Source organism: Cheilinus undulatus, linkage group 8 (assembly GCF_018320785.1).
Source record: "Cheilinus undulatus linkage group 8, ASM1832078v1, whole genome shotgun sequence".
NCBI classification, from domain to species: domain Eukaryota; kingdom Metazoa; phylum Chordata; class Actinopteri; order Labriformes; family Labridae; genus Cheilinus; species Cheilinus undulatus.
Window position 1 is genome coordinate 45855575 of NC_054872.1, and position 18462 is coordinate 45874036.

The 18462-nt window shown below is 39.8% G+C and overlaps 1 protein-coding gene across 1 annotated transcript in view; it reads right to left on the bottom strand.

Annotated features, from left to right (window-relative positions):
- Positions 1 to 18462, bottom strand: part of dgkb (diacylglycerol kinase, beta) — a 119774-nt gene that overhangs the window by 14998 nt on the left and 86314 nt on the right. The window contains exon 22 of the mRNA XM_041793564.1: positions 704 to 794. Coding sequence (XP_041649498.1) covers positions 704 to 794 — 91 coding nt within the window. The remainder of the gene's footprint in view (positions 1 to 703; positions 795 to 18462) is intronic.

Sequence of the window (18462 nt, forward strand, 5' to 3'; positions counted from 1 at the left end):
AGCTCTGCTTGAACCTCTTTCTCCTTCTAAAACCAAACCTCTAACAATCACCCTTTCTGTCATTTGATCAGAATAAGCTTAAAAGTGTCCACCACATTGCTCTACTAGTGCTGGTTAAAAACCTACGGAGCTGAAAGAGATAGATAGATAGATAGGTACAAGATACATGCTGGTTTAGAAAGCATAATACTGTTTAAAAATAAACAACCTTTTAAACCAGTATGTATCTTATCACCTGCCCCCTCCAGCTCAGTAGGTACTTAACCAGCACTAATTAATGAAGACCTCTGCTCTGTGTCGATAGCTTTGAGAAGATGAACTGTATAGACGCCATCTTCATTATCACTCAATATCACACACAGCAGGGTCGTGTAGGGCTAATTACCTGTGTGTTGAACTGAGGTTCAGTGAGAAAAGGGTGGGGAGGTGCACAGATAGCCTTCACACGTCAACACATTGTCTGGGTGAAGTGGAAACTACCACAAATTTGAGCTATTTATCCAGCAATGCTTGGCCAGAATCGTTTCAGAGACACTGTTATTGTTATGTAAAGAACCCTGCTTTAAAATCAGCTGTTCTTACACGTGTGGATTAAACAGCCCGATCAGGATCCCCCTATAAAGTTAATAAAAGAAAAGACTTTCCTCTGCTCTTATTTCTTTCTAGAGAACCCAAAAAGCTCAAAATATGTGGATGGATTTACCTCCACCTCCAGAAAGTCGTGAAGCTTCTTACACGTGGCTGAGAAGGTCTCCGAAGTGCCGAACTCAAAGTACCACAGCTTATTCTTTGTTCTGAAAGAAAAAAGACAAGAGGAACTGCAAAGGGACCAAGAAAAGAGGAAACATAGGAGTGTTTTCTCCACATCAAAATCTGCAGCTTGTTCAGTCGCAGCATCTCTTCTGCTTCTTCTTTGTCTCCTGTCCCCTATATACTGAGCTTAAGAAAGAAAAAGACACAGAAAAGCACTTATAAGGGTGTTTGATTCATGCTTTAAAGGACCCTTTAAACTCCACAGGAAATATAACTCTAATATTTACCACTGACCAAAACTACTCAGTCATTAATCTCTCAAAGAATGTATAATGTGGCTCATTAATCACATATTGAAGCAGGATGATGAATCTAACGCTGGTTGAGGTGAATCTGAGGGAGCACACAGGGTGGACAGTGGGTACCCATGCCCAACATTAAGGCCCAGTGAGGGGTGCGAGAGGGTAATCTAAGTGCCCCTGCAATTAACAGAGGACTAGGGTGTTGCTCTCCAGGCTTCCTAAAGCACAAACTCCCATGGCTAAAGCTGATGATCGATGACCTCGCATGGGAGAGTCACCATCTGTCTGCTGCCATGCGATTACTACTTTCTCATATGACTACTATCATGAAACATTCATTTTTTTGGAATACTGAGTATTTTTAACACCACAGCTATCATATATTTTACTTTTTACAGTGAATTTGATTTGGCAGTCTAGTCTTTAATCATGCAAGTTGTCTTACATTTCAACCCAACTGCAAACAACAAAATAAGTCCCTAAAATTAGAGCAAACATATTTAATTTCCTCCTATTTAGGAGAGACAATGCATCAATTTAGCTTTATCAATGAGTACAAAATGAGATCTGTATTTCTGATTAGCTGGCATAAACTTAGGTAAAAAAAAGCAGATACAACTGGACTGGCAGCACCTTTAAAAGAGAAAGGTTTCAGCTATCAAAATATGAAAATCAATTGGTCACCTCTGGTGTTAAAGTACTAGGTATGGCTATTAAATAATGAGGCTGTGCTTATGAGAATAAAACCACGTGGTTCACAGTCACACTGAGTGTTACATATTAAAGGCTGGGTATTAACACACAACTGCTGTAAGTTTCCAATGAGTGGCGTCTTAAGTTTACTCCTAGCTACTGACTGGAGAGCACATGTTTATGCTGAAGTGTTGAGCAGCAAAGTTGAGCAATGCTTTAACAATACAATCATGAAGTCTTATGGTTTATTAACTGAGTTGTATGGGGAATATTGCACATCACTTGCACTTTTGTTTGAATGGCACAAAAGATTTAGTGAAGGCAGAGAGAATGTCCAAGACGATAAATGTTCTGAGTGCCCATGCACTCCAAAAACCTTTGAAAACATTTAACAAATTGAACAAATTGTTCGAACAACTCAGTATAAGAATAATAGCAAAAATGAAACAAAGCTTGCGAGTTATTTCTGTCAATAATCTCAAGCACAATCATTCACAACTGACATGCATCTTAGTCAAATCACAGTTTTTCTGGTTTCTTCCTCTGCTGCAATCGCTGTGCCTGGATCAACACTGTGCTCTCGCCTTCAACCCATCTCCACTCCAGCATCCACCTGCTGGCTCCGACTGTTGGTTTAAGCTGTTGTCTCATCACTCCACAAATTCTGTATGTAAAATCTGTGAGGAGTGATTTAAGTTAGAGCCTGACGCCAAACATATTATGTTACATAATAAATGCTTAAACAAACTACAATGTGACATTATTGGCTGAAATGGTCTCCATTGATAAAGAGTTAGTTCAGCAAATTCTGCATGAAAATCTGAACATGACAAAAGAATGTGCCAAAGTTGTCCCAAGACTTCTGACTCCTGATCAAAAGGGAAAACACACGCACATTTTTGGAGACATTTTGGAACAAACTGAAGGAAACCCAAATATTTCAGAAGAGATTACATGAGCACAGGACTAGCAGTATTTAGCGTTGTTACAGTGGCAATATAAGCCTTCCCTATTATAGGGCAGGACTGTCGAGCATACGATGCATGGTATTGTATTTTATTATGAGTTGTGGTAACCTATCATCAATTATTTACCATATCACATAGTTTGGTGTCATATGAACATTACTGTATTGTTTTATGGCATGGTATCATATAATGAGGCATGGTTTTGAATCATATCATATTATAAGGCATGTTATATTATAATTTATAATAGCATAGCATCATTTTGTGGTATAATGTTGTATCGTATCATATCGTATGTGCTGTAACTGTATCAAATCAAACAGTGTTGCCGACTTGATCCATCAGTTTTCTACACTTTGTATCCTGGTCGTGGTCACGAGGGGCTGGAGCCATTCCAGCTGTCATTGGGCAAGAGGCAGGGTACTCCCTAGACTGGTCACCAGTCAATCACAGGGCTGACATAGATAAACAACCAGGCATTCTGACATTCACACCTACGGTCAATTTGGAGTCGTCAATTAGCCTGACAAGAGTGTCTTTGGTGGTGAGAGGAAGCTGGTGTACCTGGAGAGAACCCATGCATGCACAGAGAGAACACAGAAACTCTGCACAAAGAAAGGCCCTGACCAGGGTAAGAGTTTCAGGCTTCTTTCTTTGAGGCAACAGTGCTCACCCTGCACTATTGTACAGCCCCAAAAAGAATTGTTTTATAAAATTGTTTAATATAGATAGTGTGCATGGTGTCATCCTATCACATTTCTGGTATTGTATTGTATTATACTGTTTCTTATCATTGCATATCTTATCATACGGTGTGGAATGGTATCATATTGTATGACATGATGTTATATTGTATCTCACTATATTCCCAAGGTTCCCAACATTTTATACATTGAGCCCCCCTTCACAAATTTAAGAAGAGCTCCGCCCTACCCCAGGACCTACACTGAAAAAAGTGACATATTGCTGTCAAAAATACACAAATTTAAATAGTTTTCATCAATTAAAGCCAAACACAATAGCCTTAACCACAAGTGTTATTAGCAAAAGACCTTGGACCATTCATATGGGTTTTATCATGATTTTAGGTAGTTTGAGTGGACCTAATTTTAACAACCTCAGAGCAGACAGCCCATCACGAACCCCTTGAAATCTCTGGTGCCCCCCCAAGGGGGTCCCGAACCCCAGGTTGGGAACCAAGTTCTTAAGGCATAATGCATATAAACTTAGGACAGAGACAAATAAATTAGCTATGTGAAGGAGTTGTGTGAAGGAGGGCTATGAGACTTTAGAGCTTAAAACGGAGGGAGAAAGAGTAGACAGCAGCTGGGAATCAAAATCTTCATATTAAGCAATGCCATTGTGTTGTAGCTGTGCAACAAAGCCCCACAGATTGTAAAGGGCTTTCCATCTTTCCATGAAGCAACAGACAACAACAAACAATTTATCTCAGACTTTAAAGACAGAAAAAAACCTACAACATTGCTGACATGCAGAACTGAGCACAATAAAAAATGGCCTTCTCTTAGCGGGAGTCAAAGAGCTACAAGAGGGACGTATTAGTGTAAGAAGAGTAACAATCACTGAATTATTGATTTCCTCATTAGGACTTTTGTCAGAACCATTTAGCCACTTTATAAATGAGCTTTCATTAGGGTACTTGCAAGGTAGCCCAACTCACAGCTGATTTATTATGTGCAACATGGTCAATAAGAGAGGGAGGGGAGCAGAAGGAGGCGGGATGAGGCAGGAGGGGGAAAGGGGCCATGCTGAGAGGACTCCACAACAACACATCCCTACGTCTAAACCCAGCTTCATTCTCCTCATCATCAGTTTGTCGGCTCAGTAGTCACAAAGAGAACGTATAAACACATGCCTGGGCATTTTGCAAACAAACAAATGAAGGTGGCTACTTTGAAAAACATATTCAAAACTAATGGTTAATAACTCATGGAGAAAATAAAGACAGATACAGTCACTGCAGTGTTTTGAATGCTTTCACCCTGTGTTGTTGTTTTGTTAAAGCTGGTTTTGGTGTGTGTTGCACTTTCAAGAGCTTCTGTTTCAGAAGTTTTGATTTGGCTGAACACAATGGAAGCTTGAAAGTAAGCAACTGTATACAAAGTCAATGGAAATACATAAATGTAACATGAATTCTCTCCAGGTGCCAAAATTCAAGTGAAAATGAATCAGTATGACTTGCCGATATTTATTTTAGCTGTTAATGATATTGATACAGATATACAGTACCTATAAAAAGTATTCTCCTGCTTGGATGTTTTATCTGTGATTGATTTTACTGAGCTATTCACAAATCAATCATGGTCAACAGAAGACGGCTTTTTGACAAAAGAAAATTGCAAATCCTCTTTAATGTCAAAGTGAAAACAGATGTCTACAAAGTGGTAGAGTCACCTTTGACTGCAATCACAACACTGGGTCTGTTTAGATGGGTCTCAATCAGGCTTGTACATCTGGACTCTGCAATTTTGCTCCATTCTTCTTTGCAAAACTGCTCAAGCTCTATTAGGCTCCATAAGGATCAGGCGTGAACAGCCCTTTTAAAGTCCAGCTACAAAATCTCTATTGGATTGATGTCTGGGCTTTGACTCGCCCACTCCAGAACACTCTCCTTGTTGTCTTTAATCCATTTCTTCAGGCCACTGTCTTCATGGAAAATAAATCTCTTCTGAAGCCGTAGTTCTCTAACAGACTGATTAAGACCGTCCTCTAGGATTTTCCTATGTTTTGCTGCATTTATTTTACCCTCTACCTTCAAAACTCCTCCAGGGCTGGCTGCCGAGAAGCATCCCCACAGCATGATGCTGCCACCACCGCACTTCACATTGGAGATGGTGTGTTTGTGGTGATGTTCAGTGTTTGGTGGCTGCCAAAAAGCACCATTTTGGTCTCATCAGACCAAAGAGCTTTCTTCCACTTGACCATGGAGTCTCCCACATGCCTTTTGGTGAACTCTAGTCCAGATTCAATCTAAATTTTCTTTAACAGTGGCTTTGTCTTTGTTGTATGCAGTCTCTCCCATCTCAGCTGCTGAAGCTTGGAACTCCTTCAGAGTAGTCATAGGTGTCTTGCTGGCCTCTCTCACTAGTCTTCTTCTTGCATAGTCACTTAGATGGGAGGACAGCCTGATCTAGGCAGATTTACATGTGCTGTATTCCTTCCATTTCTTCATGATGATTTAACTGAACTCTGGGGGATGTTCAATGCTTTGGATTTTTGTTTGTTGTCATTCCTTGACTTGTACTTTTCTATAACCTTTTCTCTGTGTTGTTCGAGTGTTCTTTTGTCTTCAGGTGCAATGGTAACCAGGAATACTGATTAACCAGTGACTGACCCTTCCAGACATAGGTGTCTTTATACTTCAAGTGGGGCTCACTCAGGTGATCCCCATTTCATTAATTGTGAGACTACTAGCACCAATTGGCTGGACCTCTATTGAATTTGGTCAGTCACTTTATAGGGGTGAATATTTATGCAATCACTTATTTCACACTATATATTTTATCTAATTGGGATTACTTTGTAGATATCTGTTTTTCCAATATTTACTGTTTAAAGCCAATATCTGCCAATACAGAGATCTTAATATTGTGCATCCCTTACAAAGACAAAGTGTACTGAAATACAAAATAAAATCGTATTATCCAACAGCCTCTTGGCTTCTCTTTATTTATAGCGAGAAGCAAGCACTTTTAGATGTATTTTTTGTCACAGGGAATAAACAATGTGAAATGTCTCAAAAGTGTGCCTTGCCACATTGTTTGACACTTTCCAAAGAATTCTCAAACTCAAACTGTGATACACATTCATGCTCTTGTTCCCAGATTTCTTGTCCTTCTTCAGTTATCCTATCAGTGAAGGCAGAGGTCAAAATGATTCTTAAATAACTGTGTCTAATTATCTGTGTATCTTTGTTAGATTTCTACCTGTAAATAATTCTCTGATTCACATTCAAAAACACTCTTGTAACCTACTGATTCTAATTAAACCCAATGCAACAGCCCCAGAGTAGTCCTTCTGAACAGCACTGCCCTAACAGAGACAGAGATTTCTGGGCTGTCACTGCAACAGTGCAAACGGTACATGGGTCAACTGGATGAAAAAGCATGAAACCAGAGCACACTGTAAGATGAGATACAGTAAAAGACACATCAGACCATCCTGTCGATTCCCACCACTTTACTTAACAAGCGCTCCATGGCAACAAATCACCTCATGTCCCTGTTCATTAGGTAATTAGGAGCTTCTGATTGGCTGGATTGGATTGTCATTTGTAATCTGCAGAGCGATGCTAAACATGACTCCTCTGATAGACGGACTGTGACGAGCTTCTTTAACAGAGGCCAGCTTCTCCTAAGAATCATTGGGAGTCCATTTGAGTTAGATGGTACTTTTAAGGCAGATTAGGAGGACTTTACTTTATAGTAAGTGCAATAAAAGCGAACATAAAGTGCCAATTTTCTTTAAACGTTGGCTGGCTTTATGTTCTAGTGAATCCAAGAACCACATCGATTATTTTTTCTGAAGGAGCATTTTGTGTTTTCAGGAAAAAATAGGCATCAAACTGTGTATTCTGAGAAGCTTTTTAGGCCCCTACTGCACTGTATCAATGCATTGTACAATAGCGGAGTGTAATAGGATCAGCTGTTGCAGTAACACCTGGAACACTAAAGAAACACTGACTCAGGTTTCCAGAGGTGTCTTTAATTTGCACAAACAAATCAGAAAGACAGAGATGTAAACAAACTTTGTGGCAGAGACTAGAAAAACACAAACGGCTTTCAGAAAACAACAAATACCACGAAGACCTGTGACAAAAACAGCCTGAATCTGTAAAACAAACCCATGTTCATCAGCCCTGTGCTAGTCGGTCACCTCATTAAAGGATGTCAAACACGATAAGCTTCAGTGCAGCAAGGCTGTCCTGAGGACACAGCACCTTCTGATGCTCTTTGTGCCGGCCACACTGAACGCTGGGCACACATACATTGATTTTCTTCCCCTCTGACACTTAATCTCACCCACAATGATCTACGACCTTATTTTCACACTAATTTCTTCTTGATCAGAGGTGATAAATATCACATTGACATAACCAACTCTTTGTGCATTGCATCAATGCACTGTTTTGTTTAACATGACACTGCCTGGAGCGCTGCGACTCACACTGGCAGTTTGAGAAATGGCCTGAGCTGCAGCGTGTTGCCTTCAGAGATGCAGGGAGCAGTTTGAAAAATGTATTTGTTTTTGTTGCTCTTTACAAGGTGGGTTTCTTTTAAATACAACACTTCTACCCCAACTTAACAGCTTTAGGAACAAATACAGACAGAAAACTGCTTGTCAAGCACTTTGGGCTGAATCTTTGCATGAAGGATGTTACAACATTTACCCTTGTTATTCAACTAAAGTGACCATGTTGGTTGAAGTATTCCAACTGAAATAGTTTTGTCTTTTTAATTTTATTTTTTATAGTTTTATGATAAATGCATTTAAAAACAGCTGGAACATAATCATTCAGTTTGATTGAGGTAAGAACTACAGTTTTTTTAATAAGAAATGTTAGAACACTGACATTTTGACCACATTATTTAACAAAGTCACCACCAATCATTTTAAGAGGCCTGTTCATGTCCTCTGGAGCATTTCTATTGGATAACTATAACTTTTTTCCACTTAACTATACTAATCAGACACAACTTTCTTTTTTTTAATTTATTTTTGGGCCTTTTATGCCTTTATTAGATAGAGGAGGACAGCGGACAGACTCGGAAACAGGGACGAGAGTGGGGACTCAACCATCTGCGTACCCCACGACTTTAATGTGAGGCTAGGTTGATATGCCTTTGTGAAGCTAGTCTGGACCAGTGCAATGGTCCAGACTAGCTGTCCAGACAGAAGTACACTGCCTGTGAGACTGGGCCGAGACCTTTCAAACTTGAGGGGGAATACTACTAAGACTGATCCTCATTTTTGTTGAATCTGACTGGTTTAAGATGGCAGGTGAAGTTGTGACTGAAGTTGTGACTTAAATTAGTGAAAATGACAGACATTTTCAATGTTGGTGAGGTCAGTCTTGCTGAAACTATGAGACAGGCTGATTCACATGAGCAGGCGAGACAGACAGGTAGGCCCACAATGTGCAAACCAAGTGAAACCACGCAGCTGTTCGTCTCCTTAACTTTTTGCGCTCTGTCTTCTGCACGTACCTGCTACGAATACACAGCTTGTGCACACAACTGGTGCACATACCACAGTTTTATCTGCCTTTACACATGTATGACACAACATCATGATACACCTGCACCTGCGACCCCCAGCGGTACTAAATAGTGCACCCTATTTGTTACACGGTAAGGTGACCTATGAAAAAACTCTTGATACACAATACATATTCAGAATGGAGTGCATGATTAAGTCAGTCACATGATCAGCACCACGGACAGCACTACAACAGTGACAACAGTGGCTGTTCAGAGGGCATTATTTTACTCTGTCACATCTGTGACAAGTGAAGTACTATGGATACACCTTTTTCTCCTGTACCTTTATCAAGGTAAGAATGCACAACATCAGGCTGTATGATCCTGCTCATCACAAATTCTTATGTGAGCACAAACAAAGCATAGGAACATAGCACCAACATTTCATAGAGCATGTAAAGCTTAGTCCTATCTTAACTAAGATATCTGCTGAAAACAATGTTTTTTATTAATGGAAAAATTAAGCTACTACAGCCTTGAATTTTTTATGTAACTTAGCTTTTACAGTGCTTGCATGTCCTGCTTATGTGCACAGCTGATGTAGAAGACAGAAGTGTTTTTTTTTAATAAATCAAATCCCCTTTTTTGTCCGCTGTTTGACAATCAAAGGCATCACCATCAGACCGCCTTATTCCAGCAGTGACAGCACAGTTTACACTGCAACTATCCCAATACACTCAAACAGTCTCACTGCATTGAGAATCTTTGGTCTTAATTGGGTTTTAGATCATAAGCATCTAATAATTTAAACTGGAAGTTTGCTGATTTAAATTTGTACTTTTAATCACGAGGTAGATTTAAAATGTGCAGTAGTTTTGGGAATGCTTCTCTATAGGGACCTGTAGTCATACAGGTACAAAATTATCCCTAATGCTTCACTATGTTACATTAAAGCTCAAATTTAACTTTAAGAGCAACAGAGCAACACTGTCATGTTGCTAAAGGGCTGTTTGACATCTAAAAACTAAAACTAGCACAGAGAACAAAAGCTAACACACAGACTCTCACTTGTGATCCTGCTCGTTTCTGGAATCATTAATTTGGGAAACTGTCAGAGACCTGACATGAACTTAACAAAGCCATACTGCTAATGAATGCTTTCATATTGTTTACAGAGCTGCAGGTGTTTTATCGGTGTGTTTATCTGAGGTCTGGCACCTCCAGTCACACATCAGCAGGGGAAGTTGGTTTGAGTTTTATTCTGTTAGCTTCTACAGAGACACCGAGTCAGATTTTGTCCTCTGTTAACTTTGTTGAGTTCTCTGCTTGGATAACAAAGAAAGGTTAACCTGTAACAACACTGACTTGATTTCTCTGATCAGACTGATTTTCCCAAAAAAAAAAAAAAAAAAAGAAATGCGTAAATATCATTAAATTATGCATACTGGTCTTAATTAGACCTTAGTTTATGTGGGGGGGGGGGGGGGGTCCATTCAAATATCTATCTCTTCTCTCTCCCTCCCAGGCAGGATTATGATTGTTTCTAACTTAAGTTTATAATAATAATTTCCCTTGAAGCTTTTTTCATGAGTGACTCTTTCTTTGTCATTTTCTTTGAGACAACTGGGTGCTAGTCTGGGATTTACAGTCAGGACCTCGAAAAACTTTACAGCTTACAACTCAAATTTAGAGTGAGAGGACCTCTGAATATCAAACATCTTAGCCTGAAAGGACACAAAATAACATTTCTTTTAAATGAAACTGGACCTATAATAGATGCATCTGTGCTAGTCAACTGAAATTGTACCCAGTTGAATTCTGGAAGGTCTATACACATAGAAAATGTACTCCTAGAAGTTCCGAGTGTGTTTTACAGCTTCCTGTAAGCCAAAAGCATGAAAGAATAGAGGAAAGTGGAGAAGATAAATTTATCCATAATGGGAGTTCTAAATCTAGAACCATGCATTTTTGGAAGGATGAAGAAACGGTTTATCAGACCTGCAGAGTCAGCCATGATTTAGCATCTGACAAACAAGAGTATTGATGCTTGCTCACTTTGTTGACTGTTTGGTTTATGACCTGATAGATTAATGAGAGGAAGGTCCAATGCTCTCTAGATGAAAAGATGCATACCACCACCTACCGTGGTGGGGTCAGACACACAAGGTAAGGCTATTATATTCATAATAATAAGGATAAAACCACATGGTTAACAATCACAGTGTTATACAGTACATTAAACGTTGGATACTCACGCACAACTTCTGTAAGTTTCCTGTAAGTGCCATCTTTAATTCACATTGCATCAACTTGATTTTTTTGGTGAAACTGAACAATACAGCAGCTGAATCTTTTCCTATACTAACCGAGGTGAATGGGGAAAACTGCATGTCACGTTCATATGTGTTTAAATAGAATTAAAGATTTAGTGAAGGCAGAGAGGGTGACCAAGACCATGAACGTTTTGAGCACCCATGCACATCAGAAACTTCTGAAAACATATTGATCAAATCGTTTGAAAAGATCAAAGACTCAGTATACAAGTAATAGTAGGAATTGTCTCATTTGATAAAGGGGCAGTTTCGGCTGGTAGGGTTCAGTACAACTAAACCCTACCAGTAGTTACCACTTTCTCCTCAAAAGACGCCGATTGGTCATGTCCATTTTCAGTCGTTTCAGACTGGAGCTGTGCAAGATGGATTTGCCAGATGACAAACATGGAGTCTAGCCAATCCATCCACTTTGCAGAGTTATCAGAGCAGTATACAGTCCATGGAAAATTTCTCCCTAGAGAAATAACTTTCAGTCTTATTTTATCTGATTTAATCGCATCTTTATTCACTGAGTGCAAAAGTGAATGTGACAAAAATGTTCAACGAAAAACCTCAGTTTAACTTCAGTTGGATGTTTCTTCAGCTTTTGAAGACTCGCTGTAACCTTTTGAGTTCATTACCATTTATTTTTGTCAGATTGCTCAGCCCTACTGTGTCTGTGCTGAGTCTAGTGTGTTCAGTCGAGTTCACTTCAGTTAAACTGCTGTTTGTGTGTACGTGTGTGCGTCTCTGTGTGTGTTTTCCCACTGAGCTGGGGACAGGGCCACAGGTGAGATCTCTCTAAATTACACACAAGTGGTCATTAATTATAGATGACACTTTGGTCACAGAAACGATTTCATCTCAAATGAGGTCCGAGGGCGGCGGCCGCTGAGTCCACCATGCCTGAGTGTGGGTCTGTGTGTGTAAACGTGTGTGTGTAAATGTGTGTAATTTAGAGCACCGTCACCTGTGGCCCCGTTCCCAGCTCAGCAGGAAACTCTCACACACGTACGTGCATACACACATTAGCATGTTGGTGTGTGTACTGGTGAATTCAGCGGCTCCATCCAGCACATGGCAGCTCTTTGATGAACACGCTCATTATGCTAAAGAGAGCACCATGCCTGGGCTTCCCTGTGCCTTCAGGAAAGGTTAACTTGGGATGGTTACACAGCACAGCGAGAGCCTGTGGGCACACGGGGGCACAGCGGCTCGGGAGGAGCGCCATGACGGTGTTAGATGTCTCAGGACCAAAAATAGATGTGTGTATGCAGAGTAAATATCATGGGAACATCAAGGCGCCATGATTGATGCTGCAGAGTAAACAAACATTGCAGGTGAAGCCAGAGAGGCTTTAAGCCTGCAGCTGAAAGGTCCAAAATCACAAGTTCACCCTCACAGAGCTCATGTCCTCTCATTAGGAAGGCTGCATTTAAGTGTGTTTTTATTTTCACAACAGATACTTTCATATGGTTAGCAGAGGAATTGTCAGAGCGATGATATTGTAGATATGTTCAAGCAGTGTTTTCAGTGTAAAAAAGCTCAGTAGTTTTAGATACTTCAGCATGATGCCTTATTTCAACTAAATTATGTGTCTGGTGTAAACAAATTTGTAAATATGCAGTTTATACACTCTAGTGTCCAACACAACAAAGAGCATTTCTACATGGATGGACAGTAACCTGATAGAGGACATAGCGGACAGGCTAATTTTATCTGGTTCTATATCACTTATCCCATTGGGGGTTGCAAGGGGGGTGGGGCCTATAGCAGCTGTCATTGGGCGAAAGGCGGGGTTAACCCTGGTACACCCTGGACTGGTCGCCAGTCAATCACAGGGTTGACATATAGAGACCAACAACCAGACATGCTCACATTCACAACAACCCAATTTCAGAGTCTCCAATTAACCTAACAAGCATGTTTTTTGTGGTGGAAGGAAGCCGGAGTACCTGAAGAGAACCCACGTGCACTGGGAGAACATGCAAACTCCGCACAGAAAGGCCCTAACCCGGAAGCGAACCAGGAACCTTCTTGCTGTGAGGCAACAGCGCTAACCTCTGTGCCGCTGTGCAGCCTAGTTTGGAATATGAAATTGGAAAATTACCAGTTGCATAAGACTTTTAACTTGTCCACTGAGCTGTATGTGAGTTTTTAAAGTGACCTGAGACATTAAGGAGCAGTGGTGGACTTATTTGACATCAGTGTGACTTCAGGGAGATGCTGATGAAGACGCTTAACCAAAGTGTGTTGAAAGGGACAATAAAGCCTGAGATCAGGGTTTTTCTTGCATATGAAATTATGAGGTGGCTGCCTCCTGCAAATTTTGTGTCGCCTCCAGCTTTCAAAGCTTGGACATCATGAGAACGTACTTTCTGACAAAGATTGCACCAGGTCGATGTCATTTTTAACTGAAATTGTGATATTTCGTCAATATGGCGATGCTGTATCAGCAACAGTACACCTTGAGTCACTGCATAAAAATGCAAGAGGAAGAAAAGATCCACGGCAGATGCATTGGACGGACACAGAGTGTATAAATGCTCTGCTGTGTGTGTGTGTGTGAGCTAAAGCGTGTGAGCTTAAGACACACACAAAGTAGAGGAGGCTATAGTTTTAAGGATAAATAAGAGGCCTCCTCTGCATTTCTCCCTCCATTTAATACTGTAGGTTCAGCACATGAAAACGCACTGACCTATACATGCGGGCACTTCCACTGTCTCTATCTATCACACATGCAGGCTGGTTAACGTGGTACATTTATTTAAATAGAATGTGATATCCTATATGATATTCAACAAAGACTGAGCGTCAATCAGGTACGACTATAGATCAATATTGATAATTAGTGGGTTTAAAACATGATCAAAACTTGTTGCACCCAAAAACCCTGTTAAAGAAGGCAGAGAAGGAGAGAGGAGGTCAGGTAAACTATGTGGAGTAACAGCTGAACTAAACAATCAGTGATTGTAGGGGCTCTAAATGCTCCACTGAGCATTGCAACTGACGGAGGCTGGTTGTTTAAAATTATAACTTGATTATTTAGTTGCTGTTCGTTATGTTTTTCTTCTGTCTTTGGGAAAGTTCTCGCATCGTTAGAATGCTGCCTCCAAACTTAGCTGCTGCAGTAGACCCTTTTTATTCTCCTTTACTTTTGATGTGAAATGGTTGTTCTCCATCGCATGATGCATCTTCAGATGCTTCATCAGGCTGCTCGTGTTGAAGTTAGCAACAGTGGTGCCTCCCCTTTAAATTACACCATTGCATACTACGCATGGTGCCCTTAATCTCATTAGACTTTCAAGTGTAAAATACTGCCAAATTTGCGACATTTAGCTTGCTCTGTCAAACACCTTTGATGTGTTCTTCATCACTGCTCTAGAAATGGTGGTGCATGGGTGCAGTGAATAACTGATTCCCAGTGTATAATGCTAACATATAGCATGGCTAAATTAAAAAAAAACAAGTTAAACAAAACTGTACTGGATCAGTGCATAAACAAATGCACTCACCAATACCAGAACTTGCTTTTTCAGCAGTATCGGATGCATTTCCAATACTGGTATTGGAATCAGAACAATGCAAATTGATTGATAATTGATGGATAGGTGCGTGCATGTCTGATTTCCTATTAACAATGCAGAAAGTACTGTCTTTAAAATGCTTGAGAGGCAGTGACAGGTGGCGTGTCAATGTGGTTGATGGGATTAAGACAGTGAAAAGTCGAAATTTTGCATGATAAATTAAAATACAAGAAGATGCATCATAATTTTTCTCAAAATGGTGCCACTTCGATACTTGACTATAGAAAACCTGTCAAAAATATGACAGGAAGAAATTTAAAGTGTTGCTGTTGCTTTATGCTGTCAAAAATAAAATACTGGTTAAAACAAAGGTGGAGATAAACTGCATGGTTAGCAATCTATACATGGCTAAAGATTTGACAACAACTAAAACTGAACAGCATATCTAACAAAGTTCTTTTGACTCCATCTTTCCTTAACCTCTCTTTCTCCTCTCTCTATCCATCTGTTCCCCTCAGAGTCAGAGATTAGCCTGTAATTACATAGCAGATCAGCAAAAACCAGGAGAAAAAAAGAGGGCGTAGTGTATTTTAACGAGGCGGTCGAGGAGGAGTGGCGATGGGGGAGGAGGTGGCGTAGACCTCGTCACGGGCCGACTGATTGTCTGCTTTTAATCCTCAACCTCATTATCACCTCCAGGTCCGGCAGTGGCAGTAAATGAATCTATCTGCCTAGTGTCAAATCTTCACACCTTCACCCGGGTAATCACCCCAAGGTGCAAATACAGAAGATGGATAGAAGAAGAGGAATGAAGGGAGGGAGAGAAAGTGTATGACCCTGCGTTTCATCAACAACATCCTCATTGTATCATTAGGAAATGCTACATGACTCTATTTAGATTGTAATTAAAGCTAATTAAAGATCCAATCTCTTTAAGGTCAAAGCAGTGACTAAATGTAAAGATTTGGTGCATATAGGAAGTCAGGAGCCATTACAGCTGTCACATTAAAACCTAATGATTCAAAATGTGACATTTTTCTTCATAAAAGTGAGACAGAAAATATACATGTTGATTAATCCTCATCTTGCACCGTCACTTACTGAAGAACAAAGACAAAGTTTCAAAATCAAGATCCACAGAACAATAAAAATGTATAAAAATGATCAATATTTTCTGAATGCTTTGTATAACTACACTGTAGCTGCAGTTTTTAGTCACATATGCATTTGCTGCTTGCAGTAAATGAAAAAAAATCCCTGCAAACTGCCAAATAATTGTACTTTTATTAATTCAATATTTACTCCAGCTCGAGTATCAGTGCCATAAGTGCCATTTACTTAAAGTACTTAAGAATGACAAAATGTGATTGTGATGTGATTAATTAAATTAAAAATTACTTAATCTACTTAATTGTGCTCCAAACTGACCCCAAATCCACTCACACATTGATACTGGCTGGCTTTATCATTCTGTAGTTTTTATTAAAAATATGCAAAATCAACTAAAACACCACCAGTTTCCTTCTCACATGAAAATTAAGAAATTCAAACTCAGTTAATCAAGTATTGTTGTGAGGCTTGCTTTACTTTGCTGCACAAGAAACAAAGATTACTGTTTGGTATGGCATCATCTCTTTAACTCATACATTGTCTTAAAATCTTGTACACTCCTGTTGTCCTAAAGGTCAAAAATGATCTGTTTAAGTCACAAAAGGAAACAGCTTAATTGGATTTAAGACCTTAAATCTATCAAAAATCAATGTATCTGAGGACACTTTACAAAGGGGGCAGGTTTAGACTGTACTCTCTTTTGTGGCCTATTAAAACAGACCATTGTAAATCATTAATATTATAAAAAAAGAATGTACCCTAGTAAGGCCAGAGTTTATCTCCATGAGCTCAGCACCAGTATTTAGCCGTTACAGGGACGGCATAAACCTTCCCTAACTATTAGGCAGGACAGACTAGGCAATGTTGACAGCTCTCTACTGGAGTGCACTGGAAAAGCCTAGCCACATTGGAGGGTTTCAACCATGAACAGCCTGTTTAAAGTCATGCCACAGTGCCCCAATCCGATTTCAGTCCAGGCTTTGAATAGGTCCCGCTAAAATCTTCATTTTGTCTTTTTTTTCTTTAAAGCCATTCAGAGGTGGACTTGCCAGTTTGTTTTGGATCACTGTCCTGCTGCATAACCCAAGTGCTCTTGACATGCCCTGATGAACGGATGGCCGGAAATTCCCCTTTAAGATTTTCTAATATAGAGCAGAAGTCATGGTTCCATCAATTACAGCAAGTCCAGGTCCAGGTCCTGAAGCAGCGAACCAGCCACAGACATCACACTGCCAGCACCATGTTTGGCTGTTGGTATGATGCTCTTTTGGTGAAATGTGTCTGTTTTACACCAGATGTAATGGGACCAAATGTTAAACTTTTGTCTTGTGAGTCCACAGAACATTTCTGCAAAAATTTTGGATACTTTTTGGAAATGTGAGATGAGCCTTTGTGTTCTTTTATGTCAGCAGTGGTTTGTCCTTGGAACTCTCCCATGGATGCCATTTTTGCCCAGTCTCTTTCTTATTGTTGACCCATGAACTCTGACCTTAACTGAGACCAGTGAGGCCTGCAGGTCTATAGATGTTGTTCTGCGTTTTTTGTGATCTCCTGGATGAGTCGTTGATGTTCTCTTGGAGCAATTTGAGTAGGCCGGCCACTCCTGGGAAGGTTCATCATTGTTCCAGGTTTTCTCCATTTGTGGATAATGGCTGTCACTGTGGTGCATTGGAGTTCCAACATCTTATAAATGAAGTAATCCTCTCCAGACAGATAGAGTTCAAGGACCGGATCTGCTCTTGAATTTCTTTAGTTGGTGCCATGATATGTTGCTGAGATATTTTAGCCTACTTCACTTTGTCAGACAGGTTCCATCTCTGGATTCAGTTGGTGTGAATCCAGAGACAGAACCAAGCCAAGACCTAGATTCAGTGGCTAATGAAATTGAGCTCAGCTTTCCAAAGAATGCAGTTTATTCATGATTTAACAATGGGAGAGTGCAAATTTTTTACATAGGGCAGCTAGATTTGGATGATGTTTTCCCTTAATAAATGAAATGATCATTTTAAAATGCATTTTTTGTATTTACTCTTGTTATCTTTGTCTACTATCAATATTGTTTGATGACCTGAAACATTTAAGTGTGACAAATATATATAAATAAAAATAGAAATCAGGAAGGGGGAAATACTTTTTCAATGCCTTGTATCTTTTACTCTAACTTATCATTGCTTGAGTTTTTGCAAAAAGGGCCTTTTATACTAGTCTGAACAAGCTTGAAATCTTTGGTTAACATTTCTTTTTAAGGGAAAATTGAATATAGTATGTTCATGTATTCAGTGAGATCCAGGCTGATTAAAGCTTGTTAAAAACTCATCAAAAACAGCCCAATTGTTCATTAATAATTCCACTCATTTTGGACAAATCCATACTTATGCAGACTTGATAAGAGTGAAATACATTTGAAACCCCAGAGGCTGGCTGCACTTTTCTCCTACTGTCAGTGAAGTTTTTGAGAAAGAGCCTGGAGCTGCAGGAAAATGACTCTGTGATAAGTCGCAATATACTTCCAATGGACACGAGCCCTTTGGACAAATCCAACAAAATCTCTGCTACCTTGAAAAACTATAATCATG